Source organism: Dermacentor albipictus, unplaced genomic scaffold, assembly GCF_038994185.2.
Source record: "Dermacentor albipictus isolate Rhodes 1998 colony unplaced genomic scaffold, USDA_Dalb.pri_finalv2 scaffold_15, whole genome shotgun sequence".
NCBI classification, from domain to species: domain Eukaryota; kingdom Metazoa; phylum Arthropoda; class Arachnida; order Ixodida; family Ixodidae; genus Dermacentor; species Dermacentor albipictus.
This window is the reverse complement of record NW_027225569.1, coordinates 3191675-3207273: the sequence shown is the minus strand read 5'-3', so window position 1 is coordinate 3207273 and position 15599 is coordinate 3191675. Positions and strand designations below refer to the sequence as shown.

At 47.9% G+C, this 15599-nt stretch overlaps 1 protein-coding gene across 1 annotated transcript; it reads left to right on the top strand.

The window, feature by feature from the left end:
• Nucleotides 1-3498: 3498 nt before the first annotated feature.
• LOC139051891 (piggyBac transposable element-derived protein 2-like) lies at nt 3499-13800 on the top strand. Its single transcript, XM_070528928.1, has 3 exons — nt 3499-3523; nt 3805-4990; nt 13729-13800. Exons 1-3 carry the CDS (start codon nt 3507-3509, stop codon nt 13798-13800), a joined length of 1275 nt encoding a protein of 424 aa, XP_070385029.1. The 5' UTR covers nt 3499-3506.
• The last annotated feature ends 1799 nt before the right edge of the window (nt 13801-15599 follow it).

Here is a 15599-nt window from a genome sequence, read left to right as displayed (position 1 = left end):
GGCCAATTGGAGTTATGAGGTGCCCTCCTGCAGTACGAATTTGAGTTCCGGTCCATTGCCTCGAAACTTAGTTCAGTGTGCACGCGAGATTCTGCCTCATAACAGACGTGTCAGCACCCGTGTCGATTAGCGCCGTGAATTCGTGGTCATCAATGGTAACTGGTACGTCGCAAGATACTGACACCGAACTACACTGTTTTCTCTGCGTCTCTATTACGTAGTTTCGCGGTCGTCGTAGTGGAGGATCTTTAGCGTTCGCAACGTCACCAACCTCACCTCCGCAGGTCGCTGTACTCAGTTTTCCCGGGAGGCCAGGCTAGGTGAGCGACGCCTTGTTGCGCTCGGCATGAACACGGGGCTGGAAGAGCTGTATCGGGCAGGTGACGGTGACCGGGGGTCACGGAATCGTGTGCCAAACGAGGTTCTGGCGTCCGCGAGGTAGGCTCCAATCTCCAGGGGGCGTTCACCATTGCGCGGTCACGGCGCATTCAGTGAAAATCCACGGAGCCGAGCTCGGCGGTAAGGACACGCCCTGTTGAGGTGATCGGCTTCAAAGCAATGAAAACACAAGGGTCTCCGGTCTGCTGTGCGTCATGCGTCGCTCTTGCGGGGTGGTCGTGTTTCAGCCATGAATGGCGTGCGGCGAGTCCTGAAGTCGCCAGTTGCTTGTTCAACGGCGCGCACAACATGAAAGTCTGGGACGTCGCGCGCATCGTAAAAAGTCCGAGACAACGAACTTCGCGCAGCTTCCGCATACCACATGCGAGGCTGTGGCTGTCGTACCTCCTGCTGTGGTGTCTCGCTTCGCTTCGCCACTTGTACTGGTTGCCTGATTTACTCCCAGACGACCTCAGCCGGAGCGAGTTGCGGTACCGATACCGGAGCCACCTGAAGCTTTTGGAGCTGTTCTCGGACAACAAGCCTAATGAGATCCTGCTAGGCGTCGGTATTGTCCAAGGGTATCGCGAGAGGGTGACGAAATAGGGTCGACACGTCGCGGTTGTACTGCCTTGTTCGTTGCTGCAGTGCCTTTTCCATTGATATGGCTTCCGCTAGAAACTGTGCAACGATCTTTGGTGGGTTGTGTATTAGGCCACCGAATAACTCTTGCTTGACATCGCGCATCAAGTTCCTGACCTCCTTTTCTTCCGGCTTGAATGGATCCGCGCGTCGGAAAAGTCGGCACATACCTTCGACAAATATTGCGACGCTTTCGTTCGGCCGCTGTACTCTCGCCTGAATTGCAGATTCAGTTCGCTCCTTGCGATCGAGGCTGGCGTATGTGCTGATTAGCTGCCGTCAGAATTTGTCCCATGTCGATAAAGCCGCCTCGCGGTTCTCAATGTCCGCCCAATATCCTCGAGGGCAAAGTAGGCGTTGCGTAGCTTCCGCTCTGGAGTGCAGCCGTTGAATTCTGCGACACGCTCAAAGTGATCGAGCCAGTCCTCAACATCGTCGAAGGTGTACCCATGGAAGGACGTGGGGATTCCTGCCTGGTTAAGGACGACCTCGGTCGGTGCCGTTGAGGAAGAAGACGGAACTGATGTACTCATCCTTCCGACTCGATTGGGTAGAGGCTCGTGCTCAGGTGGCAGTCGTTGAAGTCGACGGCTCGTCCGTACGTGAACCGGAGTCAGCTCGACCGGACTAGGTACTGGACTTGTAGACGGCGTTCGATCTGGGAGTGGTAGCACGTACCCCGCACATCCACCAGAAATGTGTAACGTAGATTGATGACGGAGTCTTACAAACTAGACGCTTCTTTTTAATGGCGAGCCAGAAAGAGCGTGCTGCTTACGCGCTTCCTCGTCCTTTATAGCGCCGGCCTTTGCGCGCACCGTCCTGCGGTGCCGGAGCCCATCATTGTGTCAATGTAAAGGATCTATACTCTTCCAGCTTGATACAGCGCCAAAAATTTATCTAACTTGTAAGGTTTTTGTTATTCCCACATATAACTGAAAATTACAATCATCTGGGAACTTTTTCTCGAGTTCGCAGCCCTGGGAGCCTTAAATATGCGTCCTTCATTGTACGCATTAATGATTCGGTTGAATGGATGCGTGTACCCACCTCTTACAGCTGGAATTTCTCGTTGCGTGGCTTTTTTGGGGGGGGCGAGATCATTTCTCCAAACACGGTAACTCTCGACATCATGCCGGAATCAGGCACAAACAGTTGTAAACGACTGTCAGAGGTGCGAACAGTATGTATGCAATACCGAACGGCGTGTTGTTGCGAATATGGACGCCTTTCTTTTCGTTCGCGTATAAATCAAGTCTTAATAAAACGAAAAAAAAAACAAAGCCAAAACCAACACCTGTCCTGCTGAATCAACCGCGTACGTACAACGTTTCAGGTAAAAATCGGGCTCTCTGCCACAGAAGACGGTCCGCGTCCCGTGGTCCAGACATTTATTTCATTACATGACATTGTGCGCGTCCAGTACTGAAATTTGCCGCACGCACAACACAAGTCACATTAGTTCAGGCCTAACCAGAGCTGGAACCTTGTACATAAGCGCGACAAATATTAAAAAGAAGCGTAGAGATTTAGAAGGAATCGTTACACTGTGTGGCGCAGACGCACACAGTATGGGCAATATAAATGATAAGCGAACGCAGTCTCAAGCCAATACACGTCCTATCTCATCTTATAGACATTCTGGCTGTTTCAGTGTAATATGTTCAGTACCCTAGTATGAGAGTACCGACGGCAGGCAGCCGCGGAATGTAGCGACATGTAAAAAACAGTACGTTACAGAAGAGCATTGGGACGTAACATTTGTGTTCCATACCATACAACACGATACAGTAATGAAAGTACTGTGTAGGGCAATTTCAGCTACAAATAAAGCTCTAATCACAGAACATAATTATCGTTTTGCACAATGGTTTCAAAGCCAGTAGCGAAGAGTTCAGAAAGCGAAACCTTACGTGGGAAGTGTGGCCAAGATCTACTCCATCCCGGTGCTTTTCTCTCTGGCTTTGTAAACTCAATACCTTGGAATACATACGACATACAGAATAGATATATGATGTAGAATGACATACAAACATGTCAGTTCACTTGGATGGGATCGCACTACCCAGAAGAAACGAATCGCAGCGTTGTGCTTCTACATCCAAGGTTACAAGTGTTTCCTTGTGATTTCGACAATTATTGAACGAACGGACGTAGTAGAAGCCCGAGGAGAAAGAGGATAGGTTCGATGAAGCTACATGCGCTTATACACAGCAGGGCCGATGGTTTTCTGAGTCGTGATAGCAAGTAACTGTCGCGCCTTAGTTGCCAGCATTAACCCATATATGCCTAGTGTCCTATATGTAGGACACTCAAATTTTTCAATGAACTCGAAAATTTTTTTTTGTCAAAAAGCTAGCGCCCCCTAGGGGGTGTTTCTGAGGCTATGGCCTTCTCGCGTGCAAGTTTTGGTTAGCGTGGGAGCACAGCTCGCCACGTGCTTGCAGTTTCAAAATAGGCGTTCCGCGTGAGCTTCGACGAACGCCATGCCGAGAGAGAAAATGTAAGTAATATAAATTGAAATGATTTTTGATGTTTTCGAGATTTTTGTCAGTTATTCCTGAGTAATTGAATATGCTGTTAAAACAATGTCAATGTGGTATAGGCAACATTTTTTTGTTTACGATCTGTCAAACAGCGGTGTCCTATATGTAGGACGCTAGGCAGATCGGGGGTCGCTTTTGTGTCAGTCTGGAACGCGCTATGCGTCGCGCGCGTAGCGTTGAAGTAGCATAGTAAAATACATATGGACGTATGGCAGAAACTTTTTTTTTCCAATTGCAGTCAGAAGATTCCCTGCAGTTCATTTTACCGCAGAAGAGATCCGCAAACGCTCAACGACATTCTAAACCAGATTGACGCTGGGGAAGATGTACCGTCTACGGTGGCCATTCTTCCGCCCGAAAATCACGCGGCGGCAGTGACAGATGAAGAAAGCGGTGATGAAGAATGCACCAGCATGGACCATCTGCCGGGGAGCACTCTTCGTGCTGAAGTTCTGGACACTTGTTCAGAGTCAAGTGAGGACGAGAACGACCAGGAGCCACCAGCTAAGCAACAGAAACGACGTGTCAAGTGGGATAAACGCGATTTGAACGCGAGTTTCCCAACTCGCCACTCGTGTGATTCAGACTCCGCTGAAGGAGCACCGCTAACTCCAGTAGAGGCATTTGAAAAATTTTTCGATGATGAAGTCATCAACCTGCTTGTTGCAAACACCAACACCTATGCACAACAGAAGAATCGGTTGTTGAACGTGAACGCAGGTGAGATGAGATGTTTTCTCGGCATTCTGCTTCTCAGTGGCTATGTGCCGGTTCCAAGGCGTCGCATGTTGTGGGAAAACTCACGTGATTCTCATAATGAACTCGTCGCGAACTCTATGAGGCGGGACCGATTTGAAGCCATTTTCACCAACCTACATGTGGCTGACAACAACAACCTAGTACAAGAAGACAAATTCACAAAACTGCGACCACTGTTTAGGCTCTTGAATGAACGGTTTCTGTTGTATGCTCCATTACTAGACTGCTTCAGCATTGATGAAAGCATGTGCGAGTACTTCGGAAAGCATGGATGCAAGCAGTTTATGAAAGGGAAACCAATCCGATTTGGCTATAAATTGTGGTGCATTTGCACCCCATTGGGCTATTTGCTTTCTGTTGAGCCCTACCAAGGGAGGTATGGCGTCAATGTGGATGATAAAAACAAGCTTGGTCCAGGAGGATCTGTTGTTACAGAAATGGTGTCCAGGTTGAAACAAAGGCTTGACTACTGTTTTCATGTGTTCTTTGACAACTTCTTTTCAAGTCTCAAACTTGTTAGAATGCTTTCGTCAATGGGTGTCAAGTGCACAGGCACCGTGCGGGATAACCGAATAGAAAACTGTCCCATCCTGACACAGAAAGAAATGAAAAGCAAGAATCGAGGCTTCTACGATTACAAAGTCGACGCTGAATCTGAAATTATTGTATGTCGCTGGAAGGACAACAGCACAGTGACCGTCGTCTCAAATGCTCACGGGGTCGAGCCAACACAAATGGTGAAAAGATATTCGAGAGAAAACAAGTCCAAAGTCACGGTGGAGCAGCCGTTCTTGATTTCGAGCTATAATGGCAACATGGGAGGAGTTGACAGACTAGACCAAAATATTTCAAAGTACCGCACAGCCATTCGAGGAAAGAAGTGGTATTCTTCACTCCTGACATATCTGGTTGATGCATGTGTGAATAATGCATTCCAGTTGTACAGAATTGGAACGAACAAAACAGAGCTCCTCACATTTCGAAGGACGATAGCGATGTCGTATATGAAAAGTTATGGCACCAAGCCATTGCGTGGAAAAAGCCGGCAATCTTTACTGGAAGCCCAAAGCCGATTTGACCGCATTGACCACACAGTGATTCCTCAAGAGAAGCAAACAAGGTGTGCTCATTGCCATGAGAAGACCACAACACGTTGTGAAAAATGCGACATCGGAGTAAATGTGAAATGTTTCAAATTATACCACTCAAAGGAGTAGTATATGTGCCTAGTGTCCTATATGTAGGACGGCTACAAAAACACAGTTCGAAAAAAATTTTTTTTGAATAAAAGTTTGATTCTACTTTCTGAGGTACCAGAAGCAATTATTACGGGAAAATAAATCACTTTTCTTAATTTCCCCAAGTTCAGGCATATATGGGTTAAGTAGAATGGGCTCCTGCGCTCAATTTCTTTTACCGTTGGGTTTCTGTTCTCAGCGCACAATGCTCAGGTTGCAGCCTAGGTGAGCGCAGATCCCCTCTAGCCCGACCGTGGCTGAGTACGTGGTCTCTTTTGGTGGTACTCCGTAGCGGCAAGCCAAGATAGGTGGTGTCATGCGTGCTGTGCTCCAGCACAGCTAGTGTAGCATGTTGTGTAATGTCAAGTTTCTGAAATGCGTTTGAAGCCAGAGGCAGCATGAAGAATTCTGTCCCTGCTGCCGGCGTTAATCACGCCATCGCTGAGATAGAGATTGCATAGTCATCGAGTAATTAATAAAAGGTAATGAAGGGAGACGCAGACAACAAAAGCCCCGTGTTTCAACACGAAAGTTTATTGAAATAACGAGTTAATATACACTTGAACTGCGTATGCGCCTTCGAGCCAGTGAACAAACATGACTACTAAACGTGGTTAGATCAGTTAATACAAAAGGTGCGTGCTGCTCGGCTATCACCGATATGCTTATTATAAGGGAAGTAGCTAATACGAATAGCCTTGTTGCCTACTTCGCCCGTTTTGACCCTGTCTATGTAGCCTCACACGCCAACTCAGCGACGCAAGTTGGCTACCTGCTTCTACCACTAAATATGTGCGCTACGCGATACCTTCGTGGCCGTTCCATCGTCGTCCTTAAAGATTCGTCCCTGCATTCGTCGTCACGCCTGCTGCACCGACCCTGCGGCCCATGTTGTCTAATAGCTTCGGCCACCAGGTATGTGCTCGTAGCTGTGACAGCGTCGTGTTATTGTCTTTCTAGTTTTGCCGTCCGACTCGTGATGCCTTCGTCGTCACCAGCGTCGTCGCACATTCATTATGCATTCTTTGTCATACTGTCGTGAGAACGTCACGGTCGTTTCATTGACCTCATTAAATATTCGTCTTCTGAGTCGCAATGCCTTAATAACTCGTTGTCTAAAAGCTTCGACCCAAGATATGTTCTCGTGATTGCGACGGCGTCGTGGTATTATTGCATTTCTCGCATTCCATCTTTGTCACTCGACTCGCTTTACGCGATGGTTGTCAAATAGTCGTCGCCGTGAGGCCGTCATCGTTTTAGCGTCGTCACTTCAGCTTCTTTATTGTACTCTCGGCATGCAGTGTTCGTAATGCAGTCGTCGTCACGTCATCGTAGTCACAAACTTTATGACACCATATGGTAATGCCATTGTCATGCCAATAATAGGACGTCGTCATCAGCAGCGCAGCGGTATCGGCGTCACCATGCGTTTGCTGTCTTGCGTGCGCCACAGACTCGAGAGCACGGAGTTTGGACCCTCCCTGTGTAGGCGTGCGCAGCTTAGCTGTATCCGGGGAAAAGGGAACCTGTACGTTGAGCAGATGCCATGCGTTTGGGCCTTTATGACCCCTCGAAGGCTACTCTCTTTCGCCAACGCTTGACCGAGACGACACCCGGGACTGATCCTTCTAGCAAAAATGACTAGTTCCGTTTTTTTCTCTCTCGTTCTCTCTCTCGAACCTTCGTCTTTCTGTCTCACTTACAATTTTGGTTTCTTCTCACTGCTTTCTTTTTCTTTTATACAGCAAGAGCTAAACTGGTGCGTCTGGCTGAGTCCTTGCGTGACAAAAAGCCAACCTGTTGGTTATTTGGCAGTGACAAATTTCATCCTTTGGTACTTGAAATTTAATGGTGCTAAGGTGAGGCAGCTTACATATTTTTGGATGACGTATACATCACGAATCATTCAAGATCCTGATGCTATATTAGTTAAATGTTTTGCGCCAGTTTTTGGCATGACAAGCTTTCCTTTTCAGTGCATGTTTCTCTCTGTTAAAATACGTTGCTCAAAATTGCTGTGCACTGCAGCAGTGTCGACAAGAATGGGCTACTGGGCCAGTTGGAAGAGATTCGTGTTTTGGAACGCAAGAGCTTGCTCGTGTCACCCCTGGCTTTTCTTTCTCTACGTCGTTTTACATTTTAAATAGTGAAGTAGACTTCATGGCACAGTAACAACACGTAAGTCTGCTGTTCGTCGTGAAGGCAAAGCTCTGCTACATAGTTTAGTATGAAAACATTCATTTAAAAAAATATCATGGGGTTTTACGTGTAAAACCACTTTCTGATCATGAGGCACGCCATAGCAGAAGACTCCGGTATTTTCGGCCACCTGGGGTTCATTACCGTGCAACTAAATCTGAGTACACGGGTGTTTTGCAATTTCGCCCCCATCGATATGCGGCCGCCGTGGCCGGGATTCGATCCCGCGACCTCGTGCTCAGCAGCTCAACACCATAGCCACTGAGCAACCACGGCGGGTAAAGCATTCATATTTGCCACACCTCTGCATGCATATACAGTGAACAAGCTTATTTCAGCGTGTCATGAGAATTGAAGAACTGCTTCCCTCGCGGTACATAGTTTATTCTGGCTAGTTGAATGATCTCGAAGTTATGAGGCTAACTGTCGAAACATGTCATTATCAATTGGATAACCTCTCCATTGCTTTAATTCGTTAGGTGGTTTCTGTGAGGTATCTTGCTAGCAGACCGGATGTGGGCCAAGTAATTCAACTTGTACTCATAACCACAAGGCATTATAGAATTCTCTACAAGCTTTTTCAGATCATGTACTTTATTTGAAGAAGCATTGCTTTTAAGAAATTAACTAAATGCCAATAGAACCAAGGCATATTCATATACTTACAAGATCAGTGGTGATTTCTGAAAACTACGCTCTTGTATGTGCTTCCATTTCACGGACTCTATGCATCACTTGTGGCTTGGCCGGTATTATCGATTTTTAGAGGGAGGCAGTTCATACACACTTCGTGATGGCGAATGTACTTGAAAGAGCATCTCCACAATACCTATGTTTATTCCGGTAAAACTTTACAGCAATCAAGAGTAAAAATAATACCCGCAGACGGGCGCCTCAGGTTAGTACGTTAGATAATATTAAAGGGGAAAACCGCGGCCTAGTGCGGTTTCCAGGTTGGAGAAAAGGTGGGCGCCTGCCATGATAACTATACGTTGCTTAGGCTTAGTACGCGCATAGATTCTCACTTCACTGCAATACATTGTGCTTCACCGCGGAAGCTTCCGTTGAGCAGCTCATATTATAACGGCGGGAACCGTGGCCCAGTGAGGTTTCGAGTTTTTATATTAACATGCTGCTCACACTTAGTACGCTTGGAAATTGTCGCTTCACCCCACTTGAAAAACACAACAGGAAATTTTCAGTCTGTCGTATTTTGGGACGTTGGTTCTCTAATTCTGATCTTCTGTTGTCTGTAGTGTGACGTCCTGTAGTCGAAAGTTCTGTAGTTCCTGATCAATATTTCATTCAAAATTGACATAGACCTCTATAAGGATATGTAAATTTATTAGTGCAAAATAACTACCCGCCCGGTATTCGAACTTGGGACATGGCGATCCTGGGCCCAGCATCTTCACACTGCACCACTCCGCACATGTCTGTCAGAGTACATTTTGACTATGTCAACAGTAAAAATCGCTGTGTGCGCTTCTGTTTACAATCGTATTTTAAAAGCCAAGATGCGCTTTCACTCCACCGCGTCAACGGCCGCATCATTAGAAGAGCAAAAGTGTTGTTACCATCGACAGGTACTGTCGGGGACAAAAGCCTCCGGACCGCCGCGCACGGCCGCCGGAGCAGCAGCGAGCGCATCGCGGCGCGCTCTCGCGGTGACGCGCCTGGTGACGAGACCAACGCTGCGCGCATGCGCATCCTTTCTTACCTGCGAGCATGTCGGTTTACTAGCTGGGAACCGCCGCTGCAGTGGCACGTTGCTGACTCATCGGCGATTAGCGGCGCGTGTCGCTCGTTTGTCCATACACTTGCAGACGCCTATGATAACGCTTCTCGGTTAGCTTCGCCACTTTTCCGGCCATGATGAAACAATAAAGAGACGATTACAAAGCCGCAAACAGGGCATTTAGAACGCCAGCGTAGGCTGCCATGAACAAAAAGGCCTGAATCCCAACATCAGATTCTACTGTTTTCCTAGAAGGCCTCACGAAGTGGAGCGTCGGGCTCGCTGCATAACTGCAGTTCGTCGTGCTGCGTAAGCCAAACTTCGCGCCATGCTGACTGCTTCGACTGTCTTGAAGATCGCTTGATTATCTGCGTTCTAAAGTTCGGTCTCTTGCACTTAGTCTCGACAGCAGGCCGACATAGCAGCAGGCATGGCTGGTAATTCACAATTCGAGACCCGGCCACAGCGACAATGAACAATTCGACCGATGCGAAGTGGTGAAGTGACCAGGTGTGTGCAAATGAGCACAAATGGTCGGGCTCATTGGATGACTATTCACTACTCCACTATGAGCAGCACAGGTTAAGAGAGTTAAATGCGCTCATCCTTGATCTCAAGCCAGCAAGTTGAGGCAGCGCAGCAAGGCAGTATTGATTGCAGCACATCGATGTTCGAGCGCTGTCATTAAAACCTACATCCGGCGACAGCGCACGAGCTCGCGCTGCAGCGCGATTCGCACGTACGTGCGAGCTCATATGCACTGCATCAGTTATTACCAGTTACTAAAAGGGACAGATGGCCGCTATTACAACGCAGGCATAACTACGTACTTGTTTAGCGGCATGCAGTCAACAAAGATTGCAGGAGGCCCGCCGTTTCGCGGCATGTCGAGAGACCGCTGCCGTCGCGGCGCGTACGATCGGGCGCTCGAGCAGTTCGTACTTCGCGGCGCGTACCGTCGTGTGCTCGAGCAGTTCAGTACGCATTATGCCTGCTTATCGCTGCTGTGGATTCATTTATAGCACGCATTTTCGCGCGTTTGTGCGCCTGAATCTAGCAGCTAGCGTGCAAACCTTACCTGAAGTTCCACTTCGTACGCGACTCGCTTCACTTGCGATTGACACGGTGCTAAAACTTCACCGCCTATTTCTTGAACGGCGTACACGTATTCGGCACTGCATAATTTCTTGCCTTTACGCAGCGTGCCACTCCTGCAAAAATCTTCGGCGCTCGATATTCGCTGCAGGCCGTGAAACAACACAACCGAAACTGGCGGGTCCATATTGTAAACGTGCTTTTCGAAGCAGACGACCGAGCTTGGTACGACCCATTTTAGCACAGAGGGCACTTTTTAGCACCTTTTTGCAGCGCCCCCTGGGCAATGCAAGAGCCCCATCCGTATACAACGAGGAAAATAAAACCGGGTAATGTTGTGGAGTGGGGAAAAAGCAATTAGAAGGACGCTTAAGCCTCGCCTTAAGATTCTATGCAATAGCGCCTTCTCCTTTTTTCTATCTCATTTATTTATAACAAAGCACCAATTACCATATCTAGGTTACACTTTATGACATACTACAGTCGCACATACAGACATGCGCACGATTTGTTTCAGTACAATGAAGCCCCGTAACACCACCTTTTCATTCCGTGCATTTTTTTTTACTTTAAAAACTTTAGTTACTAGTTACCATAACACAAGTGCCCATCTCCAAAACATGTTACGAAGTCATAAACACCGCAATGCGTTCTTAGGCGCCCTCTAACGCGTTTGAACAAGAGGCCCTTTGTGCATGACGGATTGCTTGATGCGACCTGGTTAAGTGGGACTTGAAGCCTTTCAGTTTGGGTGCAGTACTTCTATGCAATAAAGAACAATAAGCGTTTGTGGCTTTTGCGTTGAGCGCCTGCCTGGCGCACAGAGGTCCGAGTTCGACCACCGATGCCAGGTATTTTTTTACCGAAAGGTATACAGTTGGCCACGAACTCGCAGTTTCGCGGTGCTCACAGTCCCACCGTGGTCGCACCGTGCCACGTGACCAACCACGTGACTAGTTGCGGAAACAACCACGTGACCAGCCACGGCGCCACCTATGCCTTAACTTTCGCTACGTATATCCTGGCATAGCCAAGCTAAGCCACTCCCATTTTTTCCCAGCTTTTTTTTGAAACTTCTGGTAGTTTTCGCGACTGACACACGACGACGGACGACGACGTCGGGTTTGCAGCAGAACGAGCTAGCACGTAATATAGGTAACAAGCTGCGCAGCCGTAACTCGCATCTGCCTGGGCTATCAAACAGTCAATTCGTGCATGAGACATTGCTAGCCCAAACAGGTGTTGCCTAATTGTTTCGGTTGCTGTGCGCTTGGTAGTCATCCTTAACGGTAGTGCTATATCTTAAGATCGCCCGCAAAATATGTGGTTGGACTACAATTGCCGTATGCAGTAGTTTGAAGGAATCGGAAATAATATGGCTTGCAAGGGTTTTATTCACAAATGAGAAGAATGCACGCAAGGCACAAAGAAAACTAGTGCCTTGTGAAATGTCCCTACAAAGCGATCACTTGCGCAATCCGCCTCGGCATTGACTTGTAGAGCGATGTAATCACATCCGGTCGTCCACGTAACACCTCCCATTCCTCCTTCACTGCATCCCATGAGGAGTCGGCCGTAGTGGAAACATCACTTTGGGTGCTGAGTTGTTGTTTGAGTAGGCCCCATACATTTTCTATAGGGTTTAGGTCAGCTCCTTTGGGGGGCCAGTTTAGCTGGCGCACTACATACGGTCGAGGAGGGCTGCCACTTTACGGGCTGTGTGAACTGGACTTCTGTCCTGTTGGAACTGAAAGTCACCATCAGGGAAAGGGCCGTCAAGAACGAATGGCAACAGGTGATGAGTGATAATGTTGCAGTATTCTTCCGATGTAAACGACCCTTCGATGCGAACAAGCGGGCCGAGCCCTTCCTTGCTGATCGCCCCCCCACACGTTTACAGTGCACCGCCCGCTGCAAAAAATGTTTTGAGTGTAATCCGGGAGGTACCTAAGTGTAGAAAAATAAAAGTGATGTTTCATATCAGTAAGGAAGATATGTTGTACTTAAAGAGAGGAAATAGCATAAGCAATCATTAAAAAAAAAGGTTCGACACGACACGGAGGAAAAGGCTATTACTGAGGCGTAGTGAAGGGAAGTTATATTGGCTAGTATCCAACAAGCATGCTCACATACAAAACCAAAGGAGAAATTAGGTTTAATAACAAAATTATCTCTGCTTTACAATATTCATCACTGGTGTACTAGGAAAGTTGTCACTTCTGAATCTTGCTATATGCAATGCCAGCGCGTGATATAGAAGCCTAGGTGGCCGAACATACACTGACAACTACGATATCCCAAGTAATATGTGAGATGCACACGCATGGTCGTACTGCCAAATCCTTGTGTTTTAGTGTAAAATTATATGTGATATTAAAATTGAAATAAAAAATAATAATAGAAAGCGGTAGCGCGAAGCAACAAGGACAAAGGGACACGAGAAATATGACAAGCGCAGGACAAGCGAGAACAAAGGGCAAGTTCTCGTGTCTCCCTTTCGTCCTTGCTGCTTCACGCTACCACTTCCCATGGTTATTCAGCAACTAGCCCGCACTAAGATATTAATCAAAAATAAGTTTGCTTGCACACCGCACGGAGGCGAGCTCTAGTTCTTTATGGACGAAGACGCAGCTTTACGAAAATCTCAAATTAAAGCTGTATATAATTTGGGCATGGCATAATGAAGAAGACAAAAATCAGCGCAAAGGGAGTTATTCAGCAGAAAGCTAATTACCTTTAGTTGTCAAAAAGCAGTATAAAATAGGCAAATTGCACGCAAATTTTTTAGGCTGTCAATACTTGAAATTTGCTGAAAATTAGCGGAAAGGAGAGTGTCCGTATCTAAAATTTTATCCACGAACATGGTAGGAGATTGAGCCTGCGCACTAAGCGTTTGTTTAGACATGCACCTTCTGTTCAGAAAATGCTTTGTTTTTAAATAAACACACGTGTTGTCCAGCAGACTTAAAGGTGCTCACCTGCAGTTGACTGGTCGCCACACCCGCCGTTGGAGGTCCCAGCGAGTGCTGAAAGTCGATTCGTCTGAGAAGACCACTTCACCCCAGTCTTCCACTGACCGCTGCTCAACGGCTTGGGCAAAGGCTAACCTTAATGTGCGCTGTTTTTCTGTCAGGTGCGGCTTTTGGGCTGCAACGCGGCTTTGGAGACCTGCTTCCTGCAGTCTCCTCCGTATCGTCTTGCATGAAACATCGAGAGCAAGAGCGTCCTTTAGTTCTTTTGCACTGAGGAACGGGTCGGCAACTACCGCAGCCACAATTAGTCTGTCCACTTCTGTCGTTGCCCTTGGTCTGCCACTGCGTTGGGTGTCACCTAGCCTCCCTTCATCATTTTTGTAGGCTTGGATTATCCTATTCACAGTGTCTCTTGCCCTATTAGTGCGCCGGCAAATTTCCCTCTGGGGAACACCTATAAAAAAACGCACAATGCGCCGTCTTTCTTCTAGCGCGGCATATAAGCGGCAATTTAAGCGCCATATATTTTGGTTTAGTTTCGGCGCCATGCTGCTGACTGAAGTCCGAGCTGGAGAACGGGTTGTATCAATGCCTACAACCAGGGGTGCGATCGCGCAAACAGCTCGATTTTCCGTTTGTTTGGTCTGGCTGCGACGTCACAAAGTAGGCCGTCCGCAAGATTTGTGAGAACGGGAGGGAGAGCACAGCCAATAAACGAGCGAGCCCAGCCCCGGAAGTTTGCGTCACCAATTTGGGCTTCGATCGGGGACGATACATTAAGTGCAGAATGTTTGTGATGCTTTCATAATTAAACACGTAATATAAGAAAAAAATTCTTACTCTTGCAACATATAATCTGCCTCGGAAATGTCATGCTAGAGAAGAAAACTAATTTAAGCGGCATATATTTTGGTTTAGTCCGCTAGGTGGTATTGCACATGCCAATACAAATTGGCGGAGCGCGCAGTTCAATTGCAAAGTCGCTGTTTGTCGGCTGCGAAATGTCGTCCCACAAGAATGTCAGGCTTGGCCCTCGCGTGTCGCCACACCAACGTGAACTGTTGGTGGCGTTCATGGAGGGCCACCCGTACCTTGTGCGGACATCGTGCGCACTCACACAGGAGTGCACGGTGGAGCGTAGGCGGCAGCTTTGTAGCGAGCTAGCCGCCCTGCTGAACACAGAGGGCCCGGCCGCCAAGACAGCCGAACAGTGGCAGGTGTTTTGGCGGAAGGAGGTATTTCTCTCCCGCCGAGATGCCGCCGCAGCTTCCGGAAGTCAAAGGTGAGTGCGAGGAGTGGTTCTGTTGCTCGCGATATTTACAATGCTGTCCGTAATTGCAGCCGTCTGCCCGGCCTTCGTGGCCGTGTCCTCTCCTTGGTTGGCACCTCCACGATGACGGGGGTGTGCGAGCCCTTCTTCCAACCGCTCGACGAGGTAAGCCATTGACAAACGCACCAAAAAACGGGAGGACGCGGCAACAATTTACAGTAGTTGCGCCGTGTATACTGCATCGCGTAAGCAGTGTTATACCCCAGTCACGCAGGCCGCTTCATTCACGCTCGCGCCCAGTTAGGATAGAATTTCTCGACAGCGATTGGCTCCTTTCTTCATTCCGCGGAAGGGAGGCAATAGAAATAGAGAACTTTTGCCCCGATCGGGATCGATTCACATCAAAAGTGCCTGCGTGACACTGGTATAACAGACAGTTTTTCTCCCTTTATGTGCATGTGTTTGCTGCTGGCATGCACAAGACGGTTTACTACTGGGATTTCAAGAGATTTTTTTTTCTGCTGTCATAACTCTACGTTAGTTGCACATTGGGAGGAGCAGATTACGCAAACTTGACAAAACTGCTTCTTCGCATCTTATACATAAAGCAGCCCGCCATGGAGGTGACCGTGCGTGCACAATCTGTGGGCACCACCGCTGGTACAAGCGGCCTTTCACGTGAAGGTAAGCTTTTGCTCTTCCCTGTTGCCTTCCTGTTTGTGGAATCTGTTTCGTCTATAAGGAACGCAAACTATTTCTACT